The sequence below is a fragment of the Xyrauchen texanus genome, chromosome 22, assembly GCF_025860055.1.
Source record: "Xyrauchen texanus isolate HMW12.3.18 chromosome 22, RBS_HiC_50CHRs, whole genome shotgun sequence".
NCBI lineage: Eukaryota > Metazoa > Chordata > Actinopteri > Cypriniformes > Catostomidae > Xyrauchen > Xyrauchen texanus.
In genome coordinates this window covers 14,224,574-14,245,940 of record NC_068297.1, presented here as the reverse complement: position 1 = coordinate 14,245,940, position 21,367 = coordinate 14,224,574, and the positions used below count along the sequence as shown (strand labels likewise).

The following is a 21,367-nucleotide window of genomic DNA, read 5'->3' as shown; positions in this document are numbered from 1 at the left end:
CTGGCCAAAGGGATGTTACGTGGCTCTTAGTACCTGTGACATGTTTCAGTTGTAAACAGTTACTAATTGTGGTGAGATCAATCTGTCAACCCTGTGGATGTTTTAGCAGCTCAGAGATTTGCTCTTTTGCATTTGGCTTCAACTCAAGTTTATTGCACATCATTTCCTGTTACAATACTATTCGCACAAGTTGACCTGCCACTAAATGTTCAGTTTACTTAATTTAATGCACAATCAAATAAGAACATGTGTTTTAATAGATTCCTAAATGAGATGAGGATATGATTGTGACTTTAAAAAGTGCAGAGATATTTAAATATGCATGCTTTCTTAGAGCAGTAATGGTAAACCTTAAGTCAGTTCACACACTATTGCAAAAGTAATATCTGGGGCAGACTGTTGCTAAACTAACTAGAAAGGTGGATGTATACGCAACATTATCACACTGGAAATCGAAATGTTGCTTCCAACTGTTCATTATGTTAACCTTTCACTTCGGTGACGGCAGTGGTCCGAATTTTGATAAGCACAGACCGATTTCAGCAGCAGAACTTTTGACCTTCTATTGCCAAATTTAGATCAGTCTGTCCTACTGGCCAAAGTGAATAGAGACCAACCCGAAGTCTTTATATTGATTGCATAAAGTACCTCCTTCAGTGTAAATTAATGGTATTTTGATTTATGGTATGTTGCTCAGAAAAGTAAAAGGACTCCTGACTACAATAAACTACACAATTTGAGGTAGCATTCATGTCTGTAACACAAACAGTGCAAGATGAGTTTAAAACTCAGGGTTAGGGGTGTTCAAATCCCTATGCCTCGACTTAACAAGCTCTATTACAATACTTTATTTACTCCGACTGTTAACAGCTTGTTTAACTAAAGTTCTTGAGACACGTTTGAATAAATCCCTTACTCAGATCCTTACAGAAAGGGGCTGAGTAGCATGAAAACCTTTATATAATTGGAATGCTTCTGTATTATCACTAAGGGTTTTCTTAAACAGTTTCTTGCACACACACACACCCACTCCAGTGCCCAATGATATGTGACATCATAATACATGGTGTTCTGTGTTTCTGCTTTGCTAGATTCAGTCCAGCATGCATCCTTATTTCTATGCTCACCTCTTGGGGATAACAGTGTCTGTGTCATACCATCAGTACAGTTGGCCCAGCAATGCAGAAATCATGTGTGTGTCAAACACAATCAACTTTAATAGCTATATAAACCAACAGAGAATATAATGAAGGGCCATTAGGTTCTGAAGTTTTTCTTTGGGTGTGTGATGGCAGGGATGTAATTAAATGATACAGAATCCACACAAGCTGCCCGCAGAGGGAGGACAGGACCTTCACACCATATCAGTGATATCACTGCAGCCCAGGGGAATTAACAGTTTATGTAGCTTACAAATGTGCTTTATGATTGTTGTCAAAGCCAGCAGGGCAGCCCCCGGTGGGAGTGACAAAAATGGTTGCTGTCAGCAGCTGTGTTGTAATATGGGGGAGTCAAGCACATTTTGTTTTTAGATGCTACCTGAGCAATAATGTGTGCCAGTTTGACAACTGCTTGAATCCTTTAGGACAGCTGGGGAGAGTTTAATACTTATTAGGCACACCTTGCTATCTTCCAAAACCATTCAGAAGTTTCTGACTTCTCAATAAATCTGAAAATCACCAACCTCTACATCTGCATGATATTCTGGTTTCATTTGGCTTGTGAAGCTTGATCTCACAGTGAATTCAGCCACAGTAGGTTGGCAGTTCAAGGAATAGTTCATTTACTCAACCTTATGCTATCCCAGTAGTGTATGACTTTCATCTGCTGAACTCAAAGGTGAATAGGTGCAGAAATCACTTATGTCCACATAAAAGTAATCTATATGACTCAAGTGGTTAAATCGATGTATTCAGAAGCGATATGATAGGTGTGGATGAGAAACAGATCAATATTTAAACCCTTTATAATTCTTTTTTACTATAAATTCTCCTCCCAGCTAAGTCAGCTTACATTTTAACTTTCACTTCCTCGTGTTTTTGTTGATTCACGTTCTTCATGCATATCGCCCCCTACTGGGCAGAAGAATTTCTAGCAAAAATTGACTTTCATATTGATCTCTTTCTCACCCACACCTATCATATAATTTTCATAGATTTTTTTCACCAGTTTTATCATCTACCAGGATAAATCCAAACTCTTGGGCTGAGCGTGAAGAACAGAATAGCACTTGATTTCACTTGCAACAAATAATAAATGGGTATGTGCTAGTGCAAATGAACAGCTCTGCTATTGTATGTTCATGTTGCATAATCTCTGGAAGAAATTTACTCAGTTCTTCCCAAGACACAGAATGTTTGCTTTGTGCAAACCTCATGTTTCTTAGCCCCCGGCTTTCCTGTAGATTTTCAGTGGAAACTTGCCAGGCACTGTTCTTGCACCATTTCTGCATAACTACCTTGATGGATAATGAAATAATGCTTTCATACATCTGATTCTCTTAACAGCCAACCCTTAATGTTCTCACAATGAAAGCCAATTACTAACAGACATTCTTTAACTCTCAATTGTCATTCAGTGAAAAATTACTGGCATGATGTAATTGCTCTGAGAAAAGATGCGAGAGAAAGACAGACAGTTAACCTAACGGTTAGGGTAAGGTAAGATTCTTAACGAGACAGGGTGTGTCCTCTGGCTCAGAAAGAGCACTGTTCATATTTTTTTTTCTGTGTTATTAATCCTGTGCTGTCATGTCTCAAGATTCTATACTGTACATCTGTAAACCCTGGGTTAACAATATTATTTATGAGGTTCCTAGTATTGATTGGACAGCACTGGACCAGGGTTCCCTAACCAAAAGTTTAAAAAGCAGTGCCAATACCCTTTTAATACTGATAAGCCAAAGATTAAAAGTAGCCTTAATTCAGTGTTAAAATAAACTAACCTAGGGTTAAATGTAGTGTGAATATCCTAATAGAACGATAAAGTAATTTAGAACGAATCGCTTTCTATTATTTATTTATTTTTTTACATTTTGTGTAATCAGTCAGATTCAATAAAGCAACATGCCTAAAAGAGGCACACATCCAGATGTAAAACTTTATTTAACCAAGAACAAAATCCCCAAACAGAAAAGCGCAGAACAGCACAGAACACACAAGACATAATACACACACCCCATATCTTGTGACCTCAATATCAGAATATGTTTTAAGTCATTGTGCGTGTTTGAGTTTGTCTGCTTATTTTAATATCAACTGAATAAATCAATAAGCAAGCATAAAGGGAAATGTGTAAGAAAGAAGCTGAGGATTTATTATTAAATTGCACTGAGGCACATTTGTACATAAACATGGATGAGATGTTCAATGCCGGCCTCAGGGACCTTAATCACAGATCATGTGATCACAGGCGTTCTGATTAGGGCAACTGGCAGTTGACTTTGGATCAATTTAACCATCTTTAATTCAGTCCCAAAGGCTAAGTTTGGAACAGCATACTACTCTTACTATTTCTGCAGTTTATACAGTAGATACGGCAGAAATAGTAAGAGTAGGGTAGCATTTCAAACAGCCTTAGACTTCCCTTCGGTTTAACCCTGTAGACTCAACAGATAATGGGACAGAATGTTAATAGAAGTCCTGGGACCAGTTAAAAAAATCCTTTAAGTTAAGAAAACCCTTAGTTGTAATTGTATGGGTTTTATCATTAATGGTTTTCTTAGCTTGAAGGATTTTTTGTAACAGGCTGCTGAGCCCTAAAAACAATTCCCAGACAGAAATTTCTTGTTTGTCTAAATTTAGATTTTAAAATGCACATTGATATTGAAATGTTTAAATCAATCAATCGAAAGGATGGAAGGAGATAAGATGGGACGACAGTGATATCATTGACTGTGTAGCTGGGCACTCAGTTCCTGCAGCTCTGTGATTATCTGTTCAAGCTCCGTGACATCGCCTCTGAGGTCATCATGGAGTTCTCCTGTGGCAACATTAGTGTACAGTTGCTGTGAAGAGAAAACCCACAAATGTGAGACCAAACAATCACAGCTGATCAACATTAAAACATAACCCTAACTAACCCCAACCAAAATTTGACACCCCCACCCCCTTTCATCAGCGATTGATTTATTTTTGGTCTCTTTTCTAAAAGGCTTATTTTAAATGTTTATATCTGCTTACGTTAATATTATCAACATGTAGGAGTACACTAGCATATATAAGAGACAATGGGCTACAAGACAAAAACCTCATTTTGATTTTAACAGCTGACAGTATGGGACTCACCTTGGCTTTGGTGACGAGACTCTTCAGACTAAGCCGAGATGAAGACAGTAACTGTAGAGCCTCCCGAGGATTGTGCTTAGACCTGCTACAGCAGATAGATACTAGAGAGAGAGAGAGAGAGAGAGAGAGAGAGAGAGAGAGAGAGAGAGAGAGAGAGAGAGAGAGAGAGAGAGAGAGAGAGAGAGAGAGAGAGATAAAGGGTTTCATCTTCAGTAGAGTCCCAGAAGTTCAAAGAAGGCAGTGCTGGAACATTAAGCATCAATATGCTGCACAACCAAAATGTGGAGCGAGAGTGTGTTTTACATTTACATTTATGCATTTGGCAGATGCTTTTATCCAAAGCGACTTAGTGCGCTTATTACAGGGACAATCCCCCCAGAGCAACCTGGGGTTAAGTGCCTTGCTCAAGGACACAATGATGGTGGCTGTGGGGATTGAACTAGCAACCTTCTGATTACCAGTTATGTGCTTTAGCCCACTACACCAGCACCACTCCAAAGTCATAAATGTCAGGCGATACAATAATTAAGTTTGTGCCCTCAATGATCAAAGACTGGAGAGGGGGAAACCTGATCATTTTAGGTTAAGTCAGCATGCAGTACCAGAAAAGTCAAAAGTGTGTTTGTGTGTGTGTGTGGGCCCCCTGTGGCTGCAGTACAGTTCAAATGTAGATTGGATCCATCAGATGGATTACCACAGTTATTAGTGCATTAATACAATCTGACTCAGACCACCTAGTATCATGAATATTTGTTTACATCAATTTAATAACATTAAACCCCATTAAATTTAACTGTTAGTAAAATAATGTTTTTTATTTTTTTTACTGGTTATTTTACTTTCATATAAACAAAACCATATTTCTGAGGAGGCCCATTCCCAGCATGCATCTGTCTGCTATTTACCTGCTCTGTTTATTTTCCTCAGACACCTCAGAGGGCAATAACAGAATTACAAGTATCCATCTCAACCTTAGAGTCAGAGGTCTTTCCTCACTCTCCTGCCCTCTAACTTCTGCATACCTTTCTTTTTTCTTTCTTTCTCCTCCAATCTCATCTTATGTTGTTGCCTCTAGCAGTGACAGCAAGGAAATTGGCGTGATTAATGGGTGTAGAGCTCATTCTCAAAACACCCACGCACACACAGATGTAACTTTAATGCACACCAACACATAAATGCATACAAACAAGATTAACACATTTGCACACGGTAACACACAAACAAGTAAGAAATGGTCTCTTGCACATGCAAACACAAATTTGTATCGCTATATCGATGGATTAGCATGCACGCGCACGCACACACACACACACACACACACACACACACACACACACACACACACACACAGCTGGACAGAATGAGAGGGAAGGGATGGAGGTGTGTGAAGGGTTCTGCTTCATTTGCTGAGCCGCCCTGTTTATAAATCATTAAGATCAACAACACACAGCCTGCATACTCAAGGACAAAATGTTGATATAGAAGAGTGTGCGTGTCTATGACAGGGTGAGAGGGTCTGTATAAATATACTGTCTGTTTAAATGAATAACCGAAGTCAAGCTCCTTTTCTACTCTTGCAATAGCCACAGAAAACGGCTGTATATAGTGACAGTGACTAAAGTAAACATCAAACATGCCGAAGTTTTATCGCGCAACTATCTGGCAACTACTTAATGTCGGTCTTATCCAACTGACACAATGGTATTTAGCCGGTCTAACCAAGGGACAAATTCATCAGTCAAATCTTAACCAGGCAGAGCATTTGCTCTGTCTCAGCAGATTGCACCCAAGAAAAGAGCAAATCATTTTGCTGAAATTTTAAGGGAATCACTCTTGATCATAGTCAAGCAGTGTGTGAATATAACTATATTTAGCATTCTAAAACAGGACTGACAACCATATTCTGCTGCGGCGTGAACAACGCATAGGAGAGTGAGACAGGTTGATTGCAAAACACAGAGGCAGAAAAGTAAAAAATAAAATAGAAAAGAAAAATTGCTATTCAGCACAAAGCCTGTGCTCTGTCCTTGCTGATGTTTAATTCAACACACACACACTGACCAAACCTTCTTCATCCTTCTTAATGAGACACACACATGGACACAGAACAGCTAGTAAACACACACAAGCCCAAGTGCCCACACACAATCACTTGTCTCGTGGAGGTCAGAGGGGAAATGGCTTGTTTGTCATTCTTGCTCTGACTGCATGTTCTCCATCCATCACCCCATTCAGACTTGTGCTACGTTCACACATGTCCCATTAGTCGTGATGGAGTGACTCTTTGAATGGGACCAAGATTTTGTCTCTCTCAGACAGCCTTGGGAAAGAGAAAGTGAGAGCATGGCTGTGGAGTGTGCGTGCAATCTCACCATTAGCCATGTCTCTGGCTCCCTTTACTACAGATCGGAAGCTGCTCATGTCTTTCTCCCAGCCTGCAGCCTGCATTTCACACCGATGGGCTTTACTCAGGAACTGCAGTGCCTATAAACATATCCCATATAGATTAAGAGTCATACACATGCGTAAACACTGTCTCTCGTGAAATTACAGAATATAATACAGTACAAGAGTACACAATGAACAAAAGACACAAAACAAAACAGCCAAAGAGACAACAAATGAAAACAGAGAACTAAAAAAATCACAACACTCACTAATAGACAAAAAAAATGTATTTAAACAATCACGTCACTTGGCTTTTGTACGATTGTATATAGAATATTTTCAGTGCATCCGGAAAGTATTCACAGCACTTCACTTTTTCCACATTTTGTTATGTTACAGCCTTATTCCAAAATTGATTAAATTAATTATTTTTCTAAAAATTCTACAAACAATACCCCATAATGACAATGTGAAAGAAGTTTGTTTGAAATCTTTGCAAATATATATATATATAAAAAAATAATCACATGTACATATGTATTCACAGCCTTTGCTCAATACTTTGTTGAAGCCCCTTTGGCACCAATTACAGCCTCAAGTTGTTTGTGTATGATGCTACAAGCTTGGCACACCTATTTTTGGGCAGTTTCTCCCATTCCTTGCAAGACCTCTCAAGCTCCATCAGGTTGGATGGGGAGCGTCGGTGCACAGCCATTTTCAGATCTCTCCAGAGATGTTCAATCTGGTTCAAGTCTGGGCTCTGGCTTGGCCACTCAAGGACATTCACAGTGTTGTCCCGTAGCCACTCCTTTGTTATCTTGGCAGTATGCTTAGGGTCGTTGTCCTGTTGGAAGATTAATCTTCACCCCAGTCTGAGGTCCAGTGTGCTCTGGAGCAGGTTTTCATCAAGATGTCTCTTTACATTGCTGCACTCATCTTTCCCTAGATCCTGACTAGTCTCCCAGTTCCTGCCGCTGAAAAACATCCCCACAGCATGATGCTGCCACCACCATGCTTCACTGTAGGGATGGTTTTGGCCAGTTGATGAGCGGTGCCTGGTTTCCTCCAGACAAGATGCTTGCCATTCAGGCCAAAGAGATCAATCTTTGTTTCATCAGACCAGAGAATTTAGTTTCTCATGGTCTGAGATTCCTTCAGGTACCTTTTGGCAAACTCCAGTCGGGCTGTCATGTGCCTTTTACTGAGGAGTGGCTTCCGTCTGGCCACTCTACCATACAGGCCTGATATGTGGAGTGCTGCAGAGATGGTTGTTCTTCTGGAAGGTTCTCCTCTCTCCACAGAGAAGTGCTGGAGCTCCGTCAGAGTGATTCCGTCGGGTTCTTAGTCACCTCCCTGACTAAGGCCCTTCTCCCCTGATTGCTCAGTTTGGCCAGGCGGCCAGCTCTAGGAAGAGTCCCGGTTGTTCCAAACTTTTTCCATTTACGGATGGAGGCCACTGTGCTCATTGGGACCTTCAATGCTGCAGACATGTTTCTGTACCCTTCCCCAGATCTGTGCCTCGATACAATCCTGTCTCGGAGGTCTACAGACAGTTCCTTGGACTTCATGGCTTGGTTTGTGCTCTGACATGCACTATTAACTGTGGGACCTTATATAGACAGGTGTGTGTGCCTTTCCAAATCATGTCCAATCAACTGAATTTACCACAGGTGGACTCCAATCAAGTTGTAGAAACATCTCAAGGATGCACCTGAGCTCAATTTTGAGTGTCATGGCAAAGGCTGTGAATACGTATGTACATATGATTTTTTTTTGTTGTTTTTATTTTTAATACATTTGCAAAGATTTCAAACATTATGGGGTATTGTTTTTAGAATTTTTAGGAAAATAATGAATTTAATCCAATTTGGAATAAGGCTGTAACATAACAAAATGTGGAAAAAGTGAAGCGCTGTGAATACTTTCCGGATGGACTGTGTGTATGTATGTATGTATGTATGTATATATATATTAATTTTTTTTCACACTGGGTCTTGTGTTTGTGTGGGAATGTAACTAAAATGTAAATTAATCATAAAAAAAAAAAAAAAAGAGATAATACAAAGCCAATACAAATACATATTTGTTACCATTTGTTAACTACATTAGACATTTTTATGAACTAACAATAAACACTTTTACAACATTTATTAATCTTGGTTAATGTTAATTTCAGCATATACCAATACATTTTTTTAATTAAACGTTGCATTTGTTAACATTAATGCACTTTGAACTAACAATGAACAATTGCATTAACTAACATTAACAATAATTAATAAATGCTGTAAAAAAAAGTAATTGTGTGTTTTTGTTCATCATACCCAATGCATTAACTAATGTTAACGAACGGCACCTTATTGTAAAGCGTTACCAAAAAGGCAAACGACATAATAACAAAAATGTAACAATGTAAAATAAAAACGAATTCTGAAACTTTATGCTGCAAATCGTCTGACGCACTGTGTGGTGGTGCATCTGCTGGCAACCTGTGTTTGAATCCGGCTTTGTAAATTTCAAATATTCTGTCACCTCTAACAATAAAAGGCAAAACCCCCAAATAATTGTAAAATGTATTTACCTTCTCATTATCTTGCAGGTTGTTGCTATGTCCATCACCATAGAGACGTGCGTACTGCCTCCATATTTGTGCATCAGTACTACAGCAGGCAGTGACTCGACCAAAAAGCTCCTGTAGTTTAGCTTTAAGATTGGATGCCTGGTCACCACGGTGATCGGTCAGGTTGTCCACTACTGCACGCACAAGGATTTCCAGCACCTAATTAAAAGAAAGAAAAAACCAACAACTAAGAACGATATACAACATACTTAGATCTAGCTTGTTTTTTAGTTAAGACAAATATGACTACTGTTTATACTCAAGAACAAATCATGATGACACCAAAGGTCACCCATCTCAATTCTAATCTGGAGTTGACATTTACAATCCACAATACCTGATTCCAGCCCTTGACCTCTGCCCTCTGAGTTGAACACACAAATCCCTAAACTTGAACTCTGCATTCTTAGATTTTCCTGGCTCACCTAAAAGTATGTAAATTAATCATTACACACTCTTCCTCACCTTCACATGTGTCCAGTCTTTCACTTTGTTAGTATTTCTTTTCTCTGTTTCCAGAGATTTTGCTGTTGGCAATGATCCAACACTCCTTTGAATTGAGCTCACAGAGCATACAGTCTGTCTGTCTTCGGACTAAAGTATGCCTTTAATTCATCCAGTATTTTCATGCATACGCACACACACAAACACACACTGTCGCCAAGCCACAGAGTAACTGCGGGCTGAAAGATGCAACATGAGAACAGAGATGTAATACTCTTTGTATCTCATTCGTACACACACACACAATCAACAGAGCAGGGAGATTAGAGATGCTGTTCTCGCATAACCACACAAAGAAATGCAGCACCCAAGAAAGCTTGCACATGTGCCAGGAGAGAAACCAGGAAGGGCCACAGAGTTCAGGCTTCATCCTGTCTGTCCATCTGAAGAAGCTGCTTCACGAATATCGCACGCACGCACGCACATACATAATATATATATATTTTTTTAAATGAGATATAATTAAAATGCTCTTGGCATGTAACTGATTCGGGAATAACACATTATATGATATTTTAAATTACCGTTCTGTGTTCACTAAAAGTTCAGTTCTATTGAAGGCATTTGTGGCATAGTGTTGATTGCCACAGAAAATTATTTTGACTCCCATTTGCTTTTTATACAAAAATCCCAGTTACAGTAAGAATAAGAATTTATATTTTTACATAAACCAAATTTTTATAACATCAATATTTTTACAATGTGACACTATTTTCGTGACAAGTGTGCACAATTCATAATTGTTATGAAAATGTCAATCTTAATGGCTCTAAAAAAGGAAATGTGATTGAAAATGTGTGAAATATGATCTGCACAGGTTTCATGAGACCCAACCTAATTAGACTATTCCACAGTAAATAAAAATGGTACTGTTTTTTTCTCTACTTTTTTAAGTAAATGTGTGTGTAAATCTATGAATGCTTAAGTGAGATGTGATTAGTCACAAGAGGCTGATTCCCTGGAGGAAGGCTGTTAACTGTGTACGTGTCACACAGACAGAGGAGGCTTTCTCCTCAAACTTCAAAGTCTAAACTAAGCACACCACACCCTTAAACTTCACTAACCTACCAAAATAATTGACCTGAATGCTGGGCTCCACATTCCTCTGTGGGCACACAACACAGAACTTACAGCTATTAATCATGACCTTCACATGCGGTTCCACATGTGTTTGTGTGCAAGTCTGTACGGTCTGCAACTAACAAGCACCAAACTCTTCTGTAATTACTAAAGCAGAATCAAAACCTGTGGCCATTAACTTTGTGCAAGTATGTGTGAAAGAGATGGATGTATATTTCCCTATTTATAACATGTATTCCAAAGAAACCAAAATCTTGTACCCTCAACTCCCAGTGCTGGCGATTACTGTTATGAGATTACTTTTTTTATAAAGAGTTTGCTAAAAACATAAAAGCAATTACAACTTGGTGTTTTATGATTGGCAGCTTCACCAAAGGCGGCCAATGATGTCACCTTCCAAAAATTCCAGAACACTTCAGTTCAATGCCCCTATTACACATGATGAAGCAGGGAATAATGACCCCAAATTACTTCACATGCTCAGTATATAGTACTTCCTTAGATATGTGTGTTGGTTTACTTAGATATTCCACAAATGCTGTTGACTGAGCTTAACTTACACAGAACCCAGAAAATTCCTTTAAGCAGACAGAAAGAGATACATATGCAGCGAAGTGTACTATGTGTAAAAAAAACATAGGTATTTTCACACTTAAACTGTAAACTGACTTATAGATAGAGACTTCATCTGAGCAAACAGTTTGCATGCATATCAGTTTGTTTTATGTGGACCACATGTTCATATGACAGTGCATATGTGTGGTCACATCATTCATGAAATTATGAAAATAAACAGAACAAATTCCTCAAGTAAGGGTTCATCCTTCTCAACTTCACTGCTTCTCTAGGTCCTTTCTGCTATCACTTTTTTACCTTCACATCATCATCTCTCCAGACTCTCACATTCTCTTCATAATTCACCTTTGGACTGCTTGAGGCCACTGAGCAGATGTGAGGAGATCTTTGTCACTGGAGTCAGTGGTGCATTATAGCTTAGACATTTCCTCCAGAGGCTTTCCCTCTGAATCCTCATTTTTCACCCTGTAGACTCTCATAAGCTAATTTCTACCTCAAACTATATGGTCATCAACCATCAGCTGAACTCTATATTAAGGAACTGCTATACAATAAAGCAATATGCCTTGGGAGGCCATACATTACAGAGATTTTTACCATTGGTAACAGGTGTTCTTAGGCACAGTGCAAAGCGGATTACCTGAACTCCCCCTTAACCACACACAGATTCAAGTGGCTTATTGGTTTTATTAAAGAGCAAACACCAATGATAAACATAGAAACAGTACACTGGGGAAAAAAACTAAATTAAATTGTATCCAGCTTATGGGGGTACTATGAAATGTGAATTATTTTGCATCTATATAAAAACACGTTAGACCAACAATATTCCCCCAAATGTTGTCCCAACTAACCTAACAGTTGTCTGAATGAACAATTTCATATTGAACAATGTTGCTGATTTGAGAGTTCCCAGCATGCATTGCAATGGTTGGCGTTACAGGCTTACTTTTGCTGTTTGCTGACTTTGTTATTGTTGCCACTGTTAGTTAAGTGTTGTGTATTGATGTTAATAACTCATCTTTTAACTTAATGAGATTTGTTGACTGTCACCTTTATTGAGGTTTGTGTGTTTGAGGGATAGTTCACCCAAAAATGAAGATTCTCTCATCATTTACTCACCCTCGTACAATCCCAGATGTGTATGACTTTCTTCTGTTGAACACGAACTAAGATTTTTAGAAGAAAATTTCAGCTCTGTAGGTCCATACAATGCGAGTGGATAGAAATCAGCAAATTAAAGCTCCAAAAAGCACAGACAGTCATAGTAAAAGTAGTCCATAAGACTCCAGTGGTTAAATTAATGTTTCATAAAGCAATATGATTATGTTGGTTTGAGAAACAAATCAATATTTAAGTCCTTTTTCACTATAAATGTTCACATCTGGTCACTCTCCAATGCATGTCCATGAGGGGAATCAGTTCAATGCCTCTTGCATTGCGAGACAGAACGCTGTTCACAAGCTTCATTGGTTTTGCTTTCATTTGAATATGGCAATGCATTTACGTCATGTGAGAGGCAGCATGACCTGGGTCATATTATGAGCACACATTGGAGAGCGACCAGAAGTAAACAATTAAAGTGAAAAGGACATACTGATTTGATTAACTGATTTAAATATTGATCTGTTTCTCATCTAAAGAAATGGTATCATATTGATTTAATCATTGGAGTCATTTGAATTACTTTTACTATGACTTTTGGTGCTTTTTGGAACTTTAAATTGCTGATCACCATCCACTGGCATTGTATGGACCTACAGAGCTGAAAATGTCTTCTAAAAATATTTTGGTGTGTTCTGCTGAAAGAAATTCACAGTCTCATGGGATGGCATGAGGGTGAGTAAATGACGAGAGAATTTAAATTTTTGGGTGAACTATTCCTAACTATTGGTCTATTGTGTGTCTATATGTCAAACAATGGTACATTTGAAATCAGAAGTATACAAACACTCGTTTACTTCTGGCGAGTTTTTCACAATTCCTCACATATAATCGTAGAAAACATTCCCTGTCTTAGGTCAGTTAGGATCACTTTATTTTAAGAATGTGAAATGCCAGAATAATAGTAGAGAGAATTATTTATTTCAGTTTTATTTCTTTCATCATATTCCCAGTGGGTCAGATGCTCACTTTGTTAGTATTTGGTAGCATTGCCTTTAAATTGTTTAACTTGGGTCAAACGTCTTTGGTAGCCTTCCACAAGATTCTTGCAATAAGTTGCTGGAATTTTGGCCCATTCCTCCAGACAGAACTGGTGTAACAGAGTCAGGTTTGTAAGCCTCCTTGCTCGCAAGAACCATTTGCGACAAAGCTTTAACTTCCTGACTGATGTCTTGAGATGTTGCTTCAATATATCCACATAATTTTCCTTCCTCATGATCTTTGTCCCCATGTGCACTTGCAAACTGTATTCTGGCTTTTTTATGGTGGTTTTGGAGTATTGTAGTCTTCCTTGCTGAGCAGCCATTCAGGTTATATCTATATAAGACTCATTTTACTGTGGATATAGATACTTGTCAACCTGTTTCCTTCAGCATCTTCACAAGTTCCTTTGCTGTTGTTCTGGGATTGATTTGCATTTTTCACAACAAACTACGTTCATCTCTAGGAGACATAATGCATCTCCTTCCTTAGCTATACGATGGCTGTGTGGTCCCATGGTGTTTATACTTGTGTACTCTTGTTTGTACATTGCTCCCAAGTATGAACCGGACAATTTGTTTTCTGAGGTCTTGGCTGATTTCTTTTGATTTTCCAATCAAGCAAAGAGGCATTGGGTTTGAAGGTAGGCCTTAAAATACATTTCAGAGGTACACCTCCAATTCAGTACACCTCCTATAAGAAGCTATATGGCTAATTGTCTTAAGGATTTACATAAATTTATGGAATTTTCCAAGCTGCTTAAAGGCACAGTTAACTTGGTGTATATAAACTTCTGACCCACTGGAATTGTGATAGACAATTAAAAGTGAAATCTGTCTGTAAACAATTATTGGAAAGATTACTCGAATTGCAAAAGTAGACTTGCCAAAACTATAATTAACTAATATGAACTCTGTGGAGGGGTTTTAATCAGTTCAACCTAAGTGTATGTAAACTTCTGACTTCAACTGTACATATTGACTATGGTTACATGGACACCAGAAAACGTCTTGTGAAAAAGCAGGTTATTGCGAGAAAACCAATTACATGCACAGTTTAAGCGGCGTACCCTTTGCTCCCGTATACATATGTCTCCGCCAGCAAGCAGCTTTCTCCACAGCAACATAATTTTCCCGCAATGCTTGTGTAAACACACATGGCATTCGAGGAAGACTTCAATGTTTTACTCTGTTGATTCACTTTATTTCCAGATATTCCAGAGTTGTTGCTGTATTCGTTTCCTACACTTACTATCACAACCTGCAGCTGAATTATGACGCAGTATTGGGGGTTTCCCCTCTTACATTATTTTTCAGGATTCCCCAATGTATGATCACATATATGTGAACATTAGGGACAGTAGATATTTTACATTTGTGTGTATAAATGGGTATAGTTTATAGTGTATGTGTTGACGTTTGTTATCCCGGTCGGTTACACGCGCGTGCGCGCTCGCACGCACACACGCACACACACTTCAAACACCCATCAGAACGCTGCTTATGCATTTACGTATGTACATTAAGCTATGTTCTTCGAGAGTAACTTAGGCGTGTTAAACCGCTTTTTCTTAAATCGCTTAAACAGCGTAAGGAAATCAGCGTTTTTGCTTAAATTAAGTTTCAGAATGCTGATATCTGCTAAATGCCTGGAATAAACCATTTTCTTAAGTGCTTGTAAATGTGGTCACTGTCTTGTAAGACATTACTTTTTTCAGGAGGCAAAGATTGCAGTTAACTTAATGTAAAAGTAATTTAAAATTACATAAAAGATTGAAATGACAAAATGAAGGTTCTTGTCATTTCTTTTTACAGTGTACATTAATTTGTGAAATTATCCGAATAAACAATTCTTCCACTTAGTAATACGGTCCACATCCACACAGTCCAATCCATTTTAGTTTGAAACCACCATTTTAGTCAATACGTCAATATTTTCCAAAGTACGAGACAATGGAGAGTATTTTAGAAAGTCTTTAAGTGAAAAATGCCATTCCAGAGTGCCAGAGATCCTTAAACACAGCAAAATTAAGGCATTTGAAATTAAAATAATTTAGTGTGAACATGGCCAGAGTTCATTATTCTAACTGTTGGCCATGTACAACGTAGCAACTGCCGCATTTAAGGTTATTTTACTATTAAAATGTATTTAGCAGTTCAATTTATTAGTAATAGTTATTGGAATAAACAATTCTCCAACCAAATAATTTAGTACAACAGGACCTAAATGGCACATTAATACTGTATAGAACAAGTCAATTTACAAAAGCTTCAGATGTGTCTCATTCAATCAGAGTCAGAACTATTCATTTTAGTTCATTTTATTTTTGTAGAGAGAAAGAGAAAGAGAAAGAGAGAGAGAGAGAGGCGCACATGAAATAGAGAGACGACATTAAAATTAGTGGGGAGGAAGAGGTAGAATGGGATAGTGATTCGGGACACGTTGCATGCTGAACTTAAACCAGTGTCACCCACGTAAACACCACATTTAAAGCAAATCTATTAACTGTTCTTCAAATGTACATAGCCCATCATATACACCTATTTATCCATCCATCCTAAAATGTATCTATTTTTTATATCTATAAAAATACAGAAAATGTTGTCTAAATTTCATGTCGAAAGGCATCTGGGAACCTCTGCTGATGACATGGAACATGTAAAATAACTAAATGGGGGCACTGGATAAGACTCCTCCGCCTGACGATGGGCAAAGTGATATGTAAAGGGGAAATTGAATGGGTGTCTGGGTGTAATTCCAGCACGAATTCCTTACGGTATGAAAATAAGGAGAGAGGTAATACTCTCGCTGGAGGAAGGAGGGAAGGAAGGAAGAATGGAGCTGAGATGGTGAGAGAGATAAGAGGACATTTGATCCATCTGAATTCTGTTTTTAGCTCATGATGGAGGATGGGCCATTATTTTCTCTTCTGCCGTCTCTTGTGGAATGTGAATTAGTGGGTGGGATCAATGACAGAGAGACTTATGAATATATACTAAGATGTGTTAGCATCAAACACAAATACAGTGAATTTTCCTTTATTAATAGCTGCTCTCATCTAGTTTCTCAATAACAGGCTGTCTGAAGGATTTCTGTGTGGAGAGAGAGCTGATGAAGGGAGTAAAATGAGCAGCAGAGAGGAGTGAGTGATGATTTTGAATCCAGCTAAGCACTGAGATCCCAATTACCATCTGAAATCCTCACAGGGGCTGGAGGCGAACGCTCGCGCTGACCTTTTCAACTTCTGTGCTTTCACATCACAACTTTTAATTGATGAGCTACCAACCACTCGCCAGAAGTAAACGAATAAACCAAACGTGAGAAAATCTAGGGTAAAAATCGACGATGTGAGGGAGAAAGCACATTTTTGGGCAAACACCCTACTGAATTCAAATCTATTTGAAGGCAATCAAAACACACATTAAAAAGGCACACTTGTGTGTTTAAAACGCATCTGTAAGATTGTTAGCATCCTGAAACACAGTATTAATGTATATCTGGTCCTCTATGTCCATAAAAACCAAAAGTTTCCATAATCTAAAAACTTGTTTGCAATTCAGTATGCAACAACCCACTACATGCTAGGCAAGAAAATAGATTTGATATTTTTAGCAGTGGTGCTTTAATAAGCATGGAGTGCTTAAGCTGTTTGGCAGTTTGCATGGTATAAACCTCTTGGAAAAGTTGTCTTTAAATTAAATCCCTTTAAAGCACTTCTGCTAAAACACATTCAGACAGACGTATTCTTCCCATCTGTTTTTTTAAGCATCCCAACAGCAGTTTGAATATACCGTGTCAAGTTAAAAATAATCCCCAAAAATGTAATGTATGCATTCAGTTCAATTCCATTGCGCTCCATTTAGCTGTTTTTTCAACAGTAGGAAATGTCTTGCATTGCTGCCCCAAAAGCCTAATTTATGCATTGGAAGAAGCCAAACTTTTTTCCTCCAGAACAAACTAAGAAACCCTAGGCGAACAAAGCCTTAATTTATTTAATGCTCTAATTAGATTCATAGCTACTAATTAAAAAATTATTTCTTAGAGGGTGACATCACTGAAGGATGTCAAATCTAAAGCCAATGACAGATCAGCTGGTAAGTGGTCTCTGTAATATTGCTTTGATAAAAGCCTTACATTTTGCTAGCTCGCTATGAAAAGGCAAGTTACCTGATCTGATTCCATAAACACCAAAATCTCTCTCCATGCATTTTTCATTGGCATGCTGTTTATGTGAGGTTTGTGTTGTGCATCAAATAAAAAATAAAAAGTGTACTTTAGAATAACTTAGGAGAGATGGGCTTCAAAGATATACCTTTTAACCTTAAGATAACAGCCATCTTCTCAGCTAGCATGCATGACTGAAAAAATCAACACACTTTGTCTGGCTGATTTCTCCTAGACTAAGAATTTCAGAGATGTGCGAACATGAGAAATATCAAACACACACCTTAGCAGAATAGAAACATCACTGCAATTCCTCATAATGTCTAAGCAAACTTAAAGAACTACGTCTGCCCAAAAGGTAAAAATTATCCTTAAGGAACATGCCCAATCGAGGTCAGGTGAACCCAAAACCAGGCTAATTATACACAGCTTACTTCAGAACAATCGCACAACTAGATCAGAACAGGCAACCCACCGACTCATTGTTTTTGACAACATGAAAACATTTTGCACATCCCTACACTTTAGCATGTCTCTTACGATTCATCTCTACTCTTAGCCAAATGTCTCTCTTCAGTTTAATTGCTCTGAATAAAGACAACACATACCTTAAAAAAAGATTAATTCACAGTTTGCTTGAGCTTGTTTACACTTAATTTTCTCTTGTTTTGCTTATCTGTGCCAACTAATTTGTTTATTTTGCACCGTTCACAGTAGAGGGGGTGGTGGGTGAGTGTTACAAAATTACAGATGCATGTAACAGCTTCATTTTTAAGAGACTGCAATAATTTATGCGAAAAATAAAAGATAATTTACTACCACCGTGGTGACCCAGGAGCTGCAGTAAAGCGAAGTAAACAACTACCACACATATGATAACAAAATGATAAAAACAATGACGTGTTTAATTGGATGTAGCAGCTGGTACATCAAGCAACGACAGCACAAACGTGTCTAATGGTGTAGAGTTTAGGATATGCGTGTTACAACTGTGGTGCTAATAGATCCATGGCTGATTGAGGGAGTGTGACAGAGAGAGGTATGATAGGGCAGAGGATGCAGAAAGACATACAGGGGTGTGTAGCTAAAAACGAAAGGGACAAAAGCTGACCTATAGCATGATATCTGGAGTCACACACAAACATGTGAAAATGGGGGGGCATCCCATAGATTTGTATTGTTTTTAATATAAAGCTAATTAATACAGACCAACATAACCCACAACCTACCCCTGAGAAAACTCATGACTCTGAATCTTTTTCCCAATTGAGGATATCAATGGATGTCCCCAAACTAGAGATGCACCGATACCACTTTTTCTCTACTGATCCGATTTCGATATCTGACATCTCACTATTGGCCGATACGATCCGATACCAGTGTTGTTTTTTGCATATTAGATTATAATATCTTTACTTCATTGTGTGAAATTATTTGGGAGTACTCTTTAATATACAAAGAAACACAAACCTCTAACTACACATTATTTGAATATAAATGTATAGTCTATCAAGACAAACTGTTAACTAGTCCAGTGGTTCCCAAACTTTTTGAAACAGCGGCACCCCATTTTTGTCCTGTCTGTTAACACAACCGTAAAACGTCAACGTCTGTGTTTACATTTATTTCGCGTCAAGAAGCTCATTTAAGTGTTCACGCGTGCAGCTGCATTCACCAACACAACAAATGCGCGCTCTATAGGGAGCACGGGCACATACGCATCTAAAAAGATTCTGGCTGTAGACAAAAAATGTGCGGGTACGGAATTGAGTCAGTACTTGGTACTGTCGGTACTTTTAACTGGTGGCTATGAACATATTAAACTGACAGACGTTTTGCAGAACCCAGTTTGAGAACCATTGAAATAGTCTAATGGATAATGTAGCAGCAAAATGAACAATAATTCCTGTATAAGTCTTCAGTAGAAAAGGAGCCAGTTTTCAGTTTCTCTCAATTTGTATCTGTACTTTAAAGGATTCAGATCTCTTTATTGTTCAATTTATTTGTTAGGTCCACTTTTCATTTACACAGTTATTTTTTGGAACCCATTAAAATAAAATGTTATAATTTGTAAACAAATAATAATGGTAATAATAATAATACTATTAATAATAATATTATTATTTAGAATTTTTAAATACAATAGTAATATATTTAATTGTGCACCTTTAACTTAAAAACACATGTGCTTTTACAACCCCAAATCCGAAAAAGTTGGGACAGTATGTAAAATGCTAATAAAAACAAAAAGGAGTGATTTATAAATTGTATTCACCCTTTGCTATATCGAAAGCACAACAACTAAACATTATATGATGTTTTACCGTGTGAATTTTTATTTTCTTTTATGTACAGTAATTTCAAATCAGATGATCGCAATATGCTCCAAAAAAGCTGAGAGGGGCAATTTAAGACTAATAACAATTTGACGCGATAAGGCAGGAGATGTTAAACAGGTGAGGACACTGTATCATAGTATATAAGGAGCCTCCAAAAACAGCCTAGACCTTCAAGAGCAAGGATCATTCGAGACTTGTCAATTTGACAACAGGTGCTTCAGCAAATAATCGAGCACTTTGAGAACATATGGTCAAATCTATGTGCGTAAAGTGCAAGACGAAAACCATTTCTGATTGTGTGTGATCTCTGATCCCTCAGATTTCACTGTCTTAAAAAAAGGCATTCACCTGTAATGGATATCATGAACATGGGCTTGGGATATCTTTAGTAAACCTTTGTTAGGTGCACTCCCCCACAAACACAGACACACACACACACACACACACAGACACACTTTGGACCATTTAAATACACACATAACCTCATATTTCTCAGTCATACACATAAATCAAATCTCAGGAACTCGCACACATTCGCTCTTAAATCTCACATACACACATTAACTTGTAAAATCTCTTACACACACTGGTGTGCTCATACCTGTATTCACTCATCAAATCTCACACACACATAAATTCACTCATCTCTCTCTCTCACACACACACACACACACACACACACACACACACACACACGCGACCGCGCGCACACACACACACACACGCGCACACGCACACACGCGCACACACACATTTATTCACTCAATACACTTCTAACATGAGTTTCATCTATGCATGCAGTCAAGCAGCTGTTAGTATGGTTGGGAGATGTGATGATAAGCAGTGCAGGAGACAAATGAGATTCAATCATGCTGCTTTACACTACTTACACAAGCCAAAAAGGAAAGTTTGCCTTTTTGGACATTTCAACTGAGAAATCTCTATGGAACATGTACAGAAATTAATAGAAGGTAGCCTGGTGTCTGTCTGAAACTTAACCTGAAAAGTTGGGACGTCTACATCGTCTAACTCACCTCCACATCCTTGTATTTGTCCTTGAGTTCCATGAGCCGATGGTAAGCTCTGATAGCCTCACTGAACTCGCCCAGGTCTATACACACAGCAATGAAATTCTCCCAGATCTGCCATCGCTCATAATTACACTTGAGCGCTTCCTGAAGGGTGCGGAATGCCTTCTCCCTGCCACACACAACAAAAACAAAAGAGTGGTTATCAGAAGTACAGTAGCAAGTTCCGTATAGATG

The 21,367-nt window shown here is 38.3% G+C and overlaps 1 protein-coding gene across 1 annotated transcript in view; it reads right to left on the bottom strand.

Moving 5' to 3' along the window:
* Nucleotides 1–3,007: 3,007 nt before the first annotated feature.
* Nucleotides 3,008–21,367, bottom strand: part of ttc27 (tetratricopeptide repeat domain 27) — a 126,309-nt gene continuing 107,949 nt past the window's right edge. Inside the window, exons 16-20 of the mRNA XM_052153802.1 lie at nt 21,137–21,302; nt 9,256–9,453; nt 6,659–6,770; nt 4,287–4,387; nt 3,008–4,006 (exon numbers count right to left, since the gene is read on the bottom strand). Coding sequence (XP_052009762.1) covers nt 3,887–4,006; nt 4,287–4,387; nt 6,659–6,770; nt 9,256–9,453; nt 21,137–21,302 — 697 coding nt within the window. The 3' untranslated portion in view covers nt 3,008–3,886. The remainder of the gene's footprint in view (nt 4,007–4,286; nt 4,388–6,658; nt 6,771–9,255; nt 9,454–21,136; nt 21,303–21,367) is intronic.